The 16,322-nt window shown below is 43.2% G+C and overlaps 1 protein-coding gene across 1 annotated transcript in view; it reads right to left on the bottom strand.

The window, feature by feature from the left end:
• Window positions 1-5,245: 5,245 nt before the first annotated feature.
• Window positions 5,246-16,322, bottom strand: part of LOC131808362 (lysine-specific histone demethylase 1A-like) — a 53,369-nt gene continuing 42,292 nt past the window's right edge. The window contains exon 5 of the mRNA XM_059134349.1: window positions 5,246-8,863. Coding sequence (XP_058990332.1) covers window positions 8,530-8,863 — 334 coding nt within the window. The 3' untranslated portion in view covers window positions 5,246-8,529. The remainder of the gene's footprint in view (window positions 8,864-16,322) is intronic.

Here is a 16,322-nt window from a genome sequence, read left to right as displayed (position 1 = left end):
ATTATAAAGTTAGTAGCTGGGCTTGAAAATACCCACAAATCACAGTAGAGAATCTCTAAAGGCATAAATGAGATATAATTAGGCCGAACTTAAAAATGCTGCTGAGATGCAGTCTAAATTGTGTGCTCTAACATCTAGGGCCAGTGAGGCAGAAGAGAGAATAAGTGATCTAAAGAACAGGCTGACAGAGAGAAAGGAAGAAGGGAGAGAAAGACAACTCAGAGCCCATAAAGAAAGGCTTAGAGACCTGAATGATTCATTGAAAATAACCAATTTCAGAATCATCAGGATAAGAGAGGGAGTGAAAATAAAGAGCTAGAAAGTATATCCTACAAAAGAATGAATGGGTTAACTAGGAAATTAAAGAAGAACTAAAAAAAACCCCACAGAAACTAATGAGAATGAAAACACTTTAGCTCACAATTTCTGGGATATGAAAGTACATGGTAATAAAAGTCTCTCTCAAAAAATTAGAAAAATCCCTAATGCACAAGGTAACCGTACACCTAAATGACCTGGGGAAAGAGCAGTAAATAAAGCCTAAACCAAGAGGAGAAAAGAAATAATAAAGATTCGAGCAGAAATCAATGAAATAGAAACCAGAAGAACCATAGAACAGATCAATGATACTTAGAAGCTAGTTCTTTGAAAAAAAAATTAATAAGAATGATAAACCTCTGGCCAGACTGATCCAGAGAGAGAGAGAGAGAGAGAGAACCCAAATTAATAAAATCACCAATGAAAGAGGAGACATCACAATTAATACCAAGGAAATAAAATTGTTAGAGCATATGAGCAACTTTATACCAACAAATTAAGTAATCTGGAAGAAATGGATGCATTCCTGCATAGTTACAAATTACCAAGACTGAAACAGGAAGAAATGGACAATCTGAACAGACCTAAACAGCAAGGAAATTGAAGCAGTAATAAAAATCTCCCAAAAAAACAAGAGTCCAGGGCCAGATGGCTTCCCAGGGGAATGCTACCAAATATTTAAAGAAGGAATAATACCTATCTACTGAAGCTGTTTCAAAAAACAGAAATGGAAGGAAAACTTCCAGAGGCCAGCATTACCTTGATCCCCAAACCAGACAAAGACCCCACCAGAAAGAAGAATTACAGATGAATATCCCTGATGAGCATGGATGCAAAAATTCTCACCAAAATACTAACCAATAGGATCCAACAATACACTAAAGTGATTGTTCACCACGACCAAGTGGGATTTGTTCCTGGGCTGCAAGTTTGGTTCAACATTCACATATCATTCAATGTGATACACTACATTAATAAAGGAAGGGACAAGAACCATATGATACTCTCAATAGATGCAGAAAAAGCATTTGAAAAATCACAGCATCCTTTCTTGATTAAAACTCTTCATAGTACAGGGACAGAGGGCACATACCTCAATATCATAAAAACCATCTATGAAAAACTCACAGCAAATAATTCTCAATGGGGAAAAACAGAGATTTTTCCACTAAGATTAGGAACATGGCAGGGATGTCCACTATCACTACTGCTGTTCAACACAGTATGAGAAATCCTAGCCCCAGCAATCAGACAACAAAAGGAAATAAAAGAGGGCACCTGGGTGGCTCAGGGGGTTGGGCCTCTGCCTTTGGCTCAGGTCATGATCTCAGCTTCCTGGGATCAAGCCCCGCATCGGTCTCTCTGCTCGGCGGGGAGCCTGCTTCCCCCTCTCTCTCTGCCTGCCTCTCTGCCTAACTGTGATCTCTGTCAAATGAATAAATAAAATCTTAAAAAAAAAAGAAATAAAAGCCATCTAAATCAGCAAAGAAGTCAAACCCTCACTCCTTGCAGATGATATGATACTTTATGTGGAAAACCCAAAAGACTCCATCCCAAACTGGTAGAACTCATACACAAACTCAGTAAAGTGGCAGGATAAAAATAAATGCACAGAAATCATTTCCATTTCTGTACCAACAATGAGACAGAAGAAAGAGAAATTAGGGAGTCCATCCCATTTACAATTGCACCCAAAACCATAACATACCTAGGAATAAATCTAACCAAGGAGACAAAGGATATGTACTCAGAAAACTATAGAATACTCATGAAAGAAGTTGAGGAAGACATAGAAATGGAAAATGTTCTATGCTCATGGTATGGAAAAACAAATGTTGTTAAAAGGTCTACGTTACCTAGAGCAATATACACATTCAACGCAATCTCTATCAAAATACCATCAACTGTTTTCACCGTAATGGACCATATAATCCTAAAATTTGAATGGAACCAGAAAAAACCCTGAATAGCCAGAGGAATGTTGAAAAAGAAAACCAAAGCTGGGGGCATCACAATTCCAGACTTCAAGCTCTATTACACAAAGCTGTAATCATTAAGACAGTATGGTACTGACACAAAAACAGACACATTGATCAATGGAACAGAATGGAGATCCCATAAATGGACCCTTGACCCTTATGGTCAATTAATCTTACACAAAGCAGGAAAGAATATCCTTTCAGAAAAATGACACCCTCTTCAACAAATGGTGTTGGGAAAATTGAACAGCCGCTACATGCAGAAGAATGAAACTGGGCCATTTCCTTACACCATACATAAAAATAAATCCAAAATGGATGAGAGACCTCAATGTGAGACAGAAATCCACCAAAATCCTAGAGGAGAATACAGGCAGCAACCTTTTTGACCTTGGCCACAGCAACTTCTTCCTAGATACATCACCAAAGGTGAGGGAAACAAAGGTATAAATGAACTATGGGGACTTCATCAAGATAAAAAGCTTTTGCACAGCAAAGTTAACAGTCAACAAAATCAAAAGACAACTGACAGAATGGGAGAAGGTATTTACCAATGACATCAGATAAAGGGCTAATATCCAAAATCTATAAAGAACTTCTCAAACCCAACACCTGAAAAGCTAATAATCCAATCAAGAAATGTGCAGGGACATGAGCAGACATTTCTGGAAAGAAGATATCCAAATGGCCTACAGACACATGAAAAAGTGCTCAATATCGGGCACCTGGGTGGCGCAGTGGGTTAAGCCGCTGCCTTCGGCTTAGGTCATGATCTCAGGGTCCTGGGATTGAGTCCCGCATCGGGCTCTTTGCTCAGCAGGGAGCCCGCTTCCCTTTCTCTCTCTCTGCCTGCCTCTTCATCTACTTGTGATTTCTCTCTGTCAAAATAAATAAATAAAATCTTAGGGAAAAAAAAGTGCTCAATATCACTCAGCCTGAGAGAAATACAAATCAAAACCTCAAAGATACCACCTCAAGCCTTAACAAATCAGGAAATGACAGATGTTGGCAAGGATGCAGAGAAAGGGGAACCCTCCTACACTGTTGGTGGGAATGCAAATTGGTGCAGCCACTCTGGAAAACAATAGGGAGGCTCCTCAAAATGTTGAAAATAAAGCTACCTTATCAACCAGCAATTGCACCACTAGGTATTTTCACTAAAGAAATAAATGTAGTCATCTGAAGGGGCACTTGCACCCCAATGTTTATAGCAGCAATGTCCACAACAGCTAAACTATGGAAAGAGCACAGATGTTCATCAAGAGATGATTGGATAAAGAAGATGTGGTGTATATATCATGTAATATTATGCAGCCATAAAAAATGAGATCTTGCCATTTCCAACGATGTGGATGGAACTAGAGGGTATTATGCTAAGCAAAATAAGTCAACCAGAGAAAGACAATTATCATATGATCTCACTGATATGTGGAATTTGAGAAACAAGGCAGCCAATCATAGGGGAAGAGAGAAAAAGCTCAAGATGAAACCAGAGAGGGAGACAAAGAAAAGAGACTCTTAATCTCGGGAAACAAACTGGTTAGTAGAGCAGAGAGGTGGTAGGGGGGATGGGGTGGCTGGGTGATGGACACTGGGGAGGTATGTGTTATGGTGAGCACTGTATATTGTGTAAGACTGATGAATCACAAAACCATACCCCTGAAACAAATAATACATTATATGTTAATACATAAATAAATAATAAATAAATACATAGATAGATAGATAGATAGATAGATGATAGATAGATAGATAAGGAAAAGGATAGGAAAAGTGAAGGGGTGAATCAGAGAGGGAGATGAACCACGAGAGACTGTGTACTCTGAGAAATTAACTGAGGGTTTTAGAGGGGGTGAGGGGGATGGGTGAGCCAGGTGTGGTTGTTAAGGAGGGCATATATTGCATGGGGCAATGGGTGTTATACATAAACAATAAATCTTGGAACACTACATCAAAAACTAATGATGTTCTGTATGGTGACTAACAACATTCAAAATAAAACATTCAAAAAAAATCAAATATAAATAAATAAAACATTCAAAGTAATTATTGATAAGAATGTATTTATTGCCATTTGATTACTATGGTCATCAGTTTGGTGGTATTCCCCTGATGGAAGCCCCAGAATCCTCCCCTCTCATTCATCATTTCATTCATCATTCTCCTGACAAGGAAGGTTCACGAACCCTATGACAACCTAAGCACAAGATTGTGGAAAAGAGCAGAACAATTGCATGGCTCTAAGATCTAGGGGTTTAAAGCAAAGTTAGCAATTTCAGACGAGTCAGTGTAAGTGTGTAAGCTGAGACTGAGCATGTAAACTAGTGAATGAGACCATGGACTTCAGAACAACATGGACATAAAAGTCACCTTGGAGAGTGTGGGGTTTCTCTGGTCAAGGATGTGGACCATTATCTCGGCAAGAGAGAACCAATTCCTGCTCCATCAAGTCCCAGCCAGGGAACAGTGGCTACCATGGATCTGACCAAGAATCTGGGGCCTGGAGGGCAATGCTGACTTCCAAAGAACTGCATAAGGAAATGCAGGAATGCTGGAACTCTTAGCTCATAAGCCAGCATAGATGTTAATGGAATCAGGCCTAGCTGTGACCTTAAATGTACATCTCACATCTTTTCCCCACATACAAAGCAAGCAGGAAAAAAATCCAGAGGTTATGGACAAGGATCCCAGGAGGATTCTGATCTTGGTAAAGGGGTGAACCTGGAGAGCCTAGAGGGAGGCTGAGGATGGAAAGTCCTGCCTGCCCTTCGTCCCTTTACAAATTGTCTTCCTCTGGCTTTGTCTTTTTTACATACAGGTTTTGATCTCTTTATCTATTTTTCCCCACTTAGTGCTGATGCAAATCCAGAGACTAAACTAGAAAACCATAAGCTCCAAATACTGGGTCCAAACAAACACAACTCAAAAACACCATGCTGACAAAGGAAGCAGGATATAGTCTTCCTTCTTTTAGAGTGGAGAAAGGCAGCCCTTCTCCTGGGAAGGACTGGGGAGTGTAATTCTCAAAGACTTGCAAGTTCAATGGTTGTTGCTATCCCTGTGAAAGTACCTGCAACATCTCAATCTCAGGAGTTCGGTGGGGCTGTCTCTGCTGTTTTCCCAAAACCATTATACTGAAATGAACCTTTCCTATGAGTTAAGAGGATTTGGGGATGCCACAGTAGCTAGTGATGAAAGATGGCGCTTCTCCTTCTTCCCAGGTAGAATAGTTGATGACTCTGTATGATTTCTTAGTTCAGGAATGAATAGGAGAGTCTACATCTTTTATATTACTGTAGGAAGTAAAAGAACAAATCACACTCCTTGGCTATAAGAGGAGAAAAAAGAGCTTTAATATAATCATATTCAAATATGTTACTTAACTATTTAAAACTATTAAATATTGTCCCCCCCCCATTATAAATAAGTAACTAGGAGGGAGGAAGGGTTGCTGAGTAGATGGGGTATATGCACCACAAGTACCCCAGATTCTGAAGAGGAATCCTTGCACTGCCACTAGACATGGGCTCATGAGGGTGACTGTGGCCAGTTCTACTTGTTCTTGAGTTCTGCTGGCCAGCTAGGATGGGGTTCTGTCTGGCAGGACAGGATGTAGCCAAGGACAGAGGGACACCTGTGAGTTGACCAGCAGCACCAATTCAGGAGTCTCTCCATGTGTTTTGCCACAGCTGGAGTCTGGCACCCGGGGAACTGCCTGAGGCTGCCCAGAGAGATATAGAAGAAAGATCTCTGGAAGGGCCAACAGAGAGTCCACACTGACCCTCACCCAGCTCTTGATGGGCCTCACCTCTCGTCCCCACTGAACCCCACTGAACTACAGACTGGAATGAGTGCCTAAATTAATCCTTGGGTTCTGGGATGCAATTATCTGCAGCCACCTGGAGAAGCACGATCTCCATCATAACTTAGTATCCCTGGGCCAAGAGAGAAGCACAGAATGCATACTGAGCCTGGGTGAGGAAGCTGCAGGGCCTGGTGAGAGTTGAGAAGTGGGATGGGGGACCTGTCCTGGGTTTTGGCACACATGGCCACCCTCCTGCCTGCAAATTCATCTGGTCCCAGGCTGTTCTCAGAGGCAAGCAGAAATATCCCACCCTCTAGGAAGATCTCCTTGATGCCTTTCCTCTCTCCCTACTTACTAACTAGAAGGGGTTTCCACTTGTTTCTTATCAACCTATTCCAGTGAATGAGAGAGGGAGGGGATGGAGCTGAGAAATGTTCTTCCCAGGGACATCTCTGATACCCACTCCTCTCCCCTTTCCTTCAAAAAGTGTCATTATGCTCACCTTATTCTTTTCCTGGCAGTTGTTCTCATTCCCTTGGAAAGCAGACAAGCAAAGTCCATTATAGAGAGCTGCCTGGTTAGTACTAGTACCTTACATCTACCACTTCTTATGCTGCACATGAAGGGTCTGTTCATACAAAGATAATGGGATTGGGGTCCAGGATAGGCCTTGGGATCCAGAGAAAGGAGGGTGTGGAACAGTTGAAATGGTTACAGGTTGGGACCCTGCAACACAACCCTCTCTGATGATAGAAGGTTTGGCAGCCTCAGGCAGGAATGGGCTTCTGGACTATGAAGTGTTGCTGATGTGCAGGGTCCTGACTTCACTCTTCCTCCACAGGCAACCACAGAGGGAGGTGTTCATTCAGGCAGAACTCATGAACCTTTGCCTTCAGGAAGCTCTGCTGCTTCCCCAGTCTTGGGCATCGGAACAAATGTCCTAAGTGCAGCCTCCCTTCACTCATCACTGAGATGAGCCAGAGATCCCAGCTCACGGGGGCGGCTGTGAGACTGTCAAGAGGGGAGGTTTGCCAAGTACAGAGAGGTCAGGGCTCAGTACAGGGGCTCTCTGCTCCCGAACCTCAAGACTTTGGTCCCTCCTCCACAATCCTCAGGCTCACCCACCTCCAGATAGTTCTCCACTGCAGTATCCAGCATCATCAGGTCAGTGAGGAAAATGCCAAGGTAGGGGATGACACCCTGTTTCATGAGGGGTAGGGTAGGGATGAGTCCCTGCTCTCTGGGGCCCACAGGGACCCTCCTCTGAAAATGCTTCAGCCTCCTGGCCTGCCACAGCTTCCCATGTAGAGGGTCCTAGGACCCTTGGTACCTTCCCCTCAATTTCCTTTCCCCTAGCCCTCCCAGAACATCAGACTTCTAATCACTTCCAGGGCCTGATTTTTGAAAATCATAGGGTATGGAGCCTCACTCAAAAGTAGGAGCCAGATATGAACTAAGCATCCCAACACTGGACCATCAAAGTTAAGGTCAGCATGCCCTTGGAAGAAGAGCCCAGAAGCCACACTGTCCCTAGGTCTTAGATGAGGGACTTCAACTCTGAGAAGTGATAAAGACAGAAGAACAGTTCCTGATGCTCAGGAGAGCAAATCAGCTGGGCCTCCCATAGCATACCTTGGCCACCTTGATCCAGTGCTACACTACCATGGACCTGCCCCCAGTGGTCATGCATGCGTTGCCAAGGCAGGTGGTGATGACACAGTTGAGCACACTGTTGAATTGGGTAATGGTGGCCTGGACTATGGTGCCAGGTGCTCATTGCCAGGCTTATTCTACTTGGACCAAATGGAACCAGGCACTGATGGGGCAGCATCTTCTTGAACACCTCCTAGAAAACAGTGTGAGGTTTGTTTACCCAAACACATGTTCTCACATACAAGACTTATGTCCTAGATAGAGATCACAGGTCGGAGCTGGAGCTCAGGAAGCTGAGAATGTGGCCTGAGCCTGGCTAGAGACCCTGGATTTCATTTCATTCTTTTTCTCTCTGGGAATCCAGTACAGGATGACCCAGGAGTAAGTAGAGGCAAGGGAAAGAAGGAGGGCATGTGCACGTTGATCATCCCAGCTCCAGGTGGCCATTTGAGGTGGTGCCCCCAAGGGGGCATCTTCTCCTCCAAATTTTCATCCCTCTGGTCCTTCTTTCCTTTCACATGCACATTCTCACATGTTCACTGAAACCACGGGTTTGTCTCTCTACCTTGTCCTTAAGTACACAGCACATGCCTAATACATGTTGAGGGTGCTCAGCCTCCAAGGCAGATGTGTAGGTGACCCATGGACTTGGCTGCACACAGGGAGCTGCCCTCCTCCACCCTAAAAGGAACCAGAGCCTACCCATTTGTCCATCTGTTCTGGCTCATTTCATCTACATAGTAACTCTGCATCAGTCCTTATCAGTGTCTATCTCTACGGTCCGCAGCTAGAAAGTGAAAGCTTAGGTCTAAGTACCCTGATGGGTTTCCATGGTTGGTAAGGGGTGCAGCTGATATCTGGTCCCATATCACAGGAGTTCACATCATGGAAAGGTAGGTATAGTGCAGCTGAGAACAGAAAATCCTGCCTCTGCCGTTGCCCCGCCCTGAGAGTACAGCTGCTCACCACATCCAAGTATGTCAGATGCTCTGCCACGAGCTGGGAAGGGAAGTCCAGGAAGTCAGGCTTCTCCTCCATCAGCTGGTTCTTGGGGTGGCAGGAAGCCTCTGGGGCTGGAGTGGGCTCGGTGTCTATTTGGAGAGCTGGACTGAAAATTAATAGGCAAGCAGATAGTCAGGCTATTTTCAGCTCAGGGCCCAGTACCCATACAGAAAATGGGAGCCCTGTTCCAGTTCTGGAAGGGAGGCAGGCTCTGACACTGGAGGAGGCTTGGTGTCTATTTGGAGAGCTGGACTGAAAATTACTAGGCAAGCAGATGGTCAGGCTGCTTGTGGCTCAGGGCCCAGTCCCATACACAAAATGGGAGTCCTGTTCCACTTCTTGAAGGGAGGCAGGCTCTGACACTGGAGGTGTTGGTTAATACAGAGCCAGGGTTGGCTCTAGCTCCAAGGGAGACCCTTTTGCTGACTCTGCCACTAGAAGGAGCCCTGAAACTGGCACTGGGTCAGGAGAAAGGGAAAGGTTCATCCACGTCACTGACTTTCCATGTGCCTTTCCAAAACCAGAACAGATCCCATGGCCTTTGAAGGAACACCCAACCCATGAACCCCCATTCCAGATTGGCTGCCCAGTTTGCAAAACTCCTTATCCTGTGCGTCTGCCTCAGTGAGGTCCAGAAGTTCCTGCTGCATCAGGAGAATGGGAGCATGGTTATTCAGGTCCCAGTCAAACCACTTCAGAAGCATGTTGGCCCCCTTTACCTTGAAATGGCACAGTGCAGGGATGGCCAGATGTACTGCAGTGTCTGGTCAGGCCAGGGACCCAAGATGGGGTACAGGGTGCTGGGGAGACTCATATGTGGAGCAGAATCAGAGGCCTGGCTTTTCCCTCAGAACCACTCTTTCTCTGTGGGTCCCACAGAATGACCCCACCCACTTCCAACCCCTCTGGGCTATACTTGCCATGGGAAGCCTAGTCATCCAGAAAACCTGTATGAGTCTGTTTTTCCACTTATACTCTCGTTTTCATGTCCATGCATCTAGTCTACTCCATCCTCCACGCAGACCAGTATCAGGGCTTATGTTGGAGGGAGATTTTGAGTAGTCTGCTCACTATACCTTCTGCTCTTGGCCCCACTTGTGGTGGTCAACAGAGGTGTATATGGAAAGAGGCAGGCAGAGCAAGAATGGGCCATAAAAGAGATGGGTGTTTTAGGCACCAACTCAGCCCAGACTGTGCTCTGCTTCCCAGAGAGTTTGGCACCCTTTCCAGAGTTTTCTCTGATTCATTTTCTTCTTCACAGGAAGCTTCCCAATTAAGCCCTTCTATGGAAATAAAGTGATCTGTAAGATCCATGGTTCTGAAAGTCCCTCCCCAGCAACAACCCCTGTAGTCTCTCTCCTGCTCTGTGGAGGCAGCATGCCCTCCTTCTGGACCCAAAGACCTATCATGTTTTTACTTGACCTTATAGTCCATCCTCATACCCAAATATAGGCGGATCCTTTCATCCCTGGCATAGGCCATGAAGATGTTCCATCTAACAAACTAGACATGTGTGCTTATGATGTGTAGAGTTCCTATCTGACCCTCTGACTAGAACTGAGACCTAGGCATTGTCTTGACTTTATCCATTCAGGCATCTTAGTTACTAGAAAATGCCTGCATTCCTCTTTGCTTAATATATATTATTGAATGAAATAATCCCAACCAAGACTTTCCAAGCACAGAGTGGCTCTTGGGCTGCTCTGCCTGCTCCCAGTATCCCCCCTAATCTGGGCACATAAAGCACAACAACCAGGCCAGCTAGATTGAATCTCAGACGTCCTTTGTAAATAGGAAAACTGCCTGCTTTCCATTTCTTTTTCAGAAACCTGAAGGGCCACAGGCCTGTGAGGATTGAGTTTGAGAGTATGTTCCTGGAGTGAGAAACATTAACCATGAAGATGCCCAGCATGCCCAGTAGCCCTTTCTACAGAGACAGGCACCAAATAAGCCTATGCCATGTTTCCTCCATGATTTCCTAGAGTCACCCTACGAGGTTCACTCTCTTACCACCCCCACTTTTCAGAAGAAGAAAGGGAAGTTCAGAGAAGTGCAGTGACATTCTCAAGACATACAACTAGTAGATGGGAGGCTCCCCCTGTGCTGTGCCTGGGATGGTCACTCACGTATTTAACTGCTGGCCCAGGACATGCTGGAATGAGGTTGAACCACTGGTAGATGTGGAAAATGGCGATGCTCAAGATGCTTCTGTCTGGGAAGGATAGTACCAGGGAGTGTACAAAATTCTCCGTTGTGCCTTCTTTGAGTGTGAGCATTGTGCAAATCTCATCCAGGGATGGGGAGGATTCCCTTTTCCTGTCAGATAGACAAAGCGGGGGGACAACTTGGTCAACTTCAACACCATGAATCACCAGGAAGATCAGGGTCTGGAGCTCAGACTACATACTCCCATCCCTTTAAGGAACTTGTGCCAGAGAAGGGACTTGAGTGCCCACGCAGAAAAGAGTTCTAGGCTTAAAAGTATAATTGGTTGTAGGAATGAAATGATAAAACACTGATGACTTCAACATGTTCTGTTAGCTGAGCAATGACAGCATTTCTCTTTATAGCCTATATTAAGAGCTGTGTGCCTTTGAGTGATCAGTAAACATCCCTACTGTAGATAGGAGAAAAAGAGAGGCTTAGAATCTCTAACACTGCTCAAGATAATCTATGTTGGGATAACTGTCCCTACTTTTCAGTTCTTTTCCCAGTTCCATGTTAAGAACTGTCCACAGCATGGGCTGCATGGCATTGCCCCCATGCTGATGAGGCTTGGTCTGTTCCTGAATTGGGGAGAAAGGTTTGGGGGAAACCACCTTCCTTGGCAGGTCCCAGGGCAACCAGTTGTGTCTAGTCTGGATTCTGGCCTTGCCCTGATCATCTCTGGGTCCTGCGACTGGATGTGAATCTGGAACCATTCTCACCCCAGACCAGCACTGGATGTTGATGGTGGCCTAATGCCCCTGCTGCTTGTCCGGGGTGATGGAGTAGCTGAACTATTGCAGCAGCTCATTAGAGATGTCCTGGGTGGAACTCTGAAAAGCCAGCTACCTGGGCCAGGAGGCATCAGAGGCCTTCCACCCAATCTGTGATTCTACCCTCTGGCAGATCAAGCAACTAAAAAGGACTGTTAGAGCACTTAAAGTGTTTGTTCCTTGCAGCATTGCTGAAATGGCAAGAGAATTGAATCACGGGAATTTCCACTAGTCTTGAAAGGTCACTGTGGCAGACGACCTCCTTTATAGAGTACTGTAAAGACATATAAGGACACAGCTTGTGACTTGGTGGACCTACAATGATTTGATGTGCTCTGAGAGATAACATGTTACAGAAAAGCCTATACGATGGTTTCATTCCACCGTGTTTTTTTGTTTTTGTTTTTCTTTTTGTTTTTTAATAAACCTATAATGTATTTTTATCCCCAGGGGTACAGGTCTGTGAATCACCAGGTTTACACATTTCACAGCACTCATCATAGCACATACCCTCCCCAATGTCCATATCCCCACCACCCTCTCCTGACTCCCTCCCGCCCAGCAACCCTCAGTCTGTGTTTTCAGATTGAGTCTTTTATGGCTTGGCTCCCTCCCAATCCCAGCTTCTTTCATTTTTTCTTTTTCTACCCCCCAACCCATCACATTGCATCTCCACTTCTTCATATAAGGGAGATCATATGATAGTTGTCTTTCTCCAATTGACTTATTTTTCTAAGCACGATATGCTCTAGTTCCATCCACATCATCGCAAATGGCAAGATTTCATTTCTTTTGATGGCTGCATAGTATTCCATTGTGTATATATACCACATCTTCTTTATCCATTCATCTGTTGATGGACATCTAGGTTCTTTCCATAGTTTGGCTATTGTGGACATTGCTGCTATAAACATTTGGGTACACATGCCCCTTCGGAGCACCACGTTTGTATCCTTAGGATATATACCCAGTAGTGCAATTGCTGGGTCATAGGGTAGCTCTATTTTCAGTTTTTTGAGGAACCTCCACACGGTTTTCCAGAGTGGTTGCACCAGCTTGCATTCCTACCAACAGTGTAGGAGGGTTCCTCTCCCTCTGCATCCTCGCCAGCATCTGTCATTTCTTGACTTGTTAATTTTAGCCATTCTGACTGGTGTGAGGTGATATCTCATTGTGGTTTTGATTTGTATTTCCCTGATGTCGAGTGATGTGGAGCACTTTTTCATGTGTCTGTTGGCGACCTGGATGTCTTCTTTGCAGAAATGTCTGTTCATGTCCTCTGCCCATTTCTTGATTGGATTATTTGTTCTTTGGTTGTTGAGTTTGCTAAGCTCTTTATGGATTTTGGATACTAGCCCTTTATCTGATATGTTGTTTGCAAATATCTTCTCCCATTCTGTCAGTTGTCTTTTGGTTTTGTTAACTGTTTCCTTTGCTGTGCAAAAGCTTTTGATCTTAATGAAATCCCAATAGTTCATTTTTGCCCTTGCTTCTGTTGTCTTTGGCGGTGTTCCCAGGAAGAAGTTGCTGCAGCTGAGGTCAAAGAGGTTACTGCCTGTGTTCTCCTAAAGGATTTTGATGGATTCCTTTCTCACACTGAGGCCCTTCATCCATTTTGAGTTTATTTTCGTGTATGGTGTAAGGAAATAGTCCAATTTAATTTTTCTACATGTGGCTGTCTAATTTTCCCAGCACCATTTGTTGAAGAGGCTGTCTTTTTTTCCATTGGACATTCCTTCCTGCTTTGTCAAAAATTAGTTGACCATAGAGTTGAGGGTCTATTTCTGGGTTTTCTATTCTGTTCCATTGATCTATGTGTCTGTTTTTGTGCCAGTACCATGCTGTCTTGATGATGACAGCTTTGTAATAGAGCTTGAAGTCTGGAATTGTGATGCCACCAACTTTGGCTTTCTTTTTCAATATCCCTTTGGCTATTCGAGGTCTTTTCTGGTTCCATATAAATTTTAGGATTGCTTGTTCTATTTCTTTGAAAAAAAAAAAAAAAGGATGGGATTTTGATAGGGATTGCATTAAATGCTTTAGGTAGAATAGACATTTTCACAATATTTGTTCTTCCAATCCATGAGCATGGAACATTTTTCCATTTCTTTGTGTCTTCCTCAATTTCTTTCATGAGTATGTTATAGTTTTCTGAGTATAGATTCTTTGCCTCTTTGGTTAGGTTTATTCCTAGGTATTTAGGGTTTTGGGTGCAATTGTAAATGGGACTGACTCCTTAACTTCTCTTCCTTTTGTCTTGTTGTTAGTGTAAAGAAATGCAACTGATTTCTGCATTGACTTTATATCCTGACACTTTACTGAGTTCCTATACAAGTTCTAGCAGTTTTGGAGTGGAGTCTTTTGGGTTTTCCAGATATAGTATCATATCATCTGCAAAGAGTGATAGTTTGACTTCTTCTTTGCCTATTTGGATGCCTTTCATTTCTTTTTGTTGTCTGATTGCTGAGGCTAGGACTTCTAGTACTATGTTGAACAGCAGTGGTGATAACGGACATCCTTGCTGTGTTCCTGACCTTAGCAGAAAAGCTTTCAGTTTTTCTCCATTGAGAATGATATTTGCAGTGGGTTTTTCATAGATGGCTTTGATAATATTGAGGTATGTGCCCTCTATCCCTACACTTTGAAGAGTTTTAATCAGTAAGGGATGCTGTACTTTGTCAAATGCTTTTTCAGCATCTACTGAGAGTATCATATGGTTCTTTTTCTTTCTTTTATTAATGTATTGTATCACATTGATTGATTTGCAGATGTTGAACCAACCTTGCAGCCCTGGAATAAATCCCACTTGGTCGTGGTGAATAATCCTTTTAATGTACTGATGGATCCTATTGGCCAGTATTTTGGTGAGAATTTTCACATCTGTGTTCATCAAAGATATTGGTCTATAGCTCTCTTTTTTGATGGGATCCTTGTCTGGTTTTGGGATCAAGGTGATGCTGACCTCATAAAAAGAATTTGGAAGTTTTCCTTCCATTTCTATTTTTTGGAACAATTTCAGGAGAATAGGAATTAATTCTTCTTTAAATGTTTGGTAGAATTCCCCTGGGAAGCCGTCTGGCCCTGGGCTTTTGCTTGTTTGGAGATTTTTAATGACTGTTTCAATCTCCTTACTGGTTATGGGTCTGTTCAGGCTTTCTATTTCTTCCTGGTTCAGTTGTGGTAGTTTATATGTCTCTAGAAATGTATCCATTTCTTCCAGATTGTTGAATTTGTTGGCGTAGAGTTGCTCATGGTATGTTCTTATAATTGTTTGTATTTCTTTAGTGTTGGTTGTGATCTCTCCTCTTTCATTCATAATTTAATTTATTTGGGTCCTTTCTCTTTTCTTTTTGAAAGTCCGGCCAGGGGTTTATCAATCTTATCAATTCTTTCAAAGAACCAGCTCCTAGTTTTGTTGATTTGTTCTATTGTTTTTTTAGCTTCTATTTCATTGATTTCTGCTCTGATCTTTATGATTTCTCTTCTCCTGCTGGGTTTAGGCTTTCTTTGTTGTTCTTTCTCCAGCTCCATTAAGTGTAGGGTTAGGTTGTGTATTTGAGACCTTTCTTGTTTCTTGAGAAAGGCTTGTACCACTATATATTTTCCTCTCAGGACTGCCTGTGCTGTGTCCCACAGAATTTGAACCATTGTGTTTTCATTATCATTTGTTTCCATGATTTTTTTCAATTCTTCTTTAATTTCCTGGTTGACCCATTCATTTTTTAGAAGGATGCTGTTTAGTCTCCATGGGTTTGGGTTCTTTCCAAATTTCCTCTTGTGATTGAGTTCTAGCTTCGGAGCATTGTGGTCTGAAAATATGCAGGGAATGATCCCAATCTTTTGATACCAGTTGAGACCTGATTTATGTTGCAGGATGTGATCTATTCTGGAGAATGTTCCATGTGCACTAGAGAAGAATGTACATTCTGTTACTTTGGAATGGAATGTTCTGAATATATCTGTGATGTCCATCTGGTCCAGTGTGTCATTAAGGCCTTTATTTCCTTGTTGATCTTTTGCTTAGATCATCTGTCCATTTCAGTGAGGGGAGTGTTAAAGTCCCCTACTATTATTGTATTATTGTTGATGTGTTTCTTTGATTTTGTTATTAATTGGTTTATATAGTTGGCTGCTCCCACGTTGGGGGCATAGATATTTAAAATTGTTAGGTCTTCTTGTTGGACAGACCCTTTGAGTATGATATAGTGTTCTTCCTCTTCTCTTATTTTAGTCTTTGGCTTAAAATCTAATTGATCTTATATAAGGATTGTCACCCCAGCTTTCTTCTGATGTCCATTAGCATGGTACATTGTTTTCCACCCCCTCACTTTAAATCTGGAGGTGTCGTTGGGTCTAAAATGAGTTTCTTGTAGGCAGCATATTGATGGGTTTTGTTTTTTTATCCATTCTGATACCCTGTGTCTTTTGATTGGGGCATTTAGCCCACTCACATTCAGGGTAACTATTGAGAGATATGAATTTAGTGCCATTGTATTGCCTGTAAGGTGACTGTTACTGTATATTGTCTCTGTTCCTTTCTGATCTACCACTTGTAGGCTCTCTCTTTGCTTAGAGGTCCCCTTTCAA

Source organism: Mustela lutreola, chromosome 9 (assembly GCF_030435805.1).
Source record: "Mustela lutreola isolate mMusLut2 chromosome 9, mMusLut2.pri, whole genome shotgun sequence".
Classification (NCBI taxonomy): domain Eukaryota; kingdom Metazoa; phylum Chordata; class Mammalia; order Carnivora; family Mustelidae; genus Mustela; species Mustela lutreola.
The sequence above is the reverse complement of the archived record's forward strand: the minus strand, read 5'-3'. Positions and strand labels throughout refer to the sequence as shown.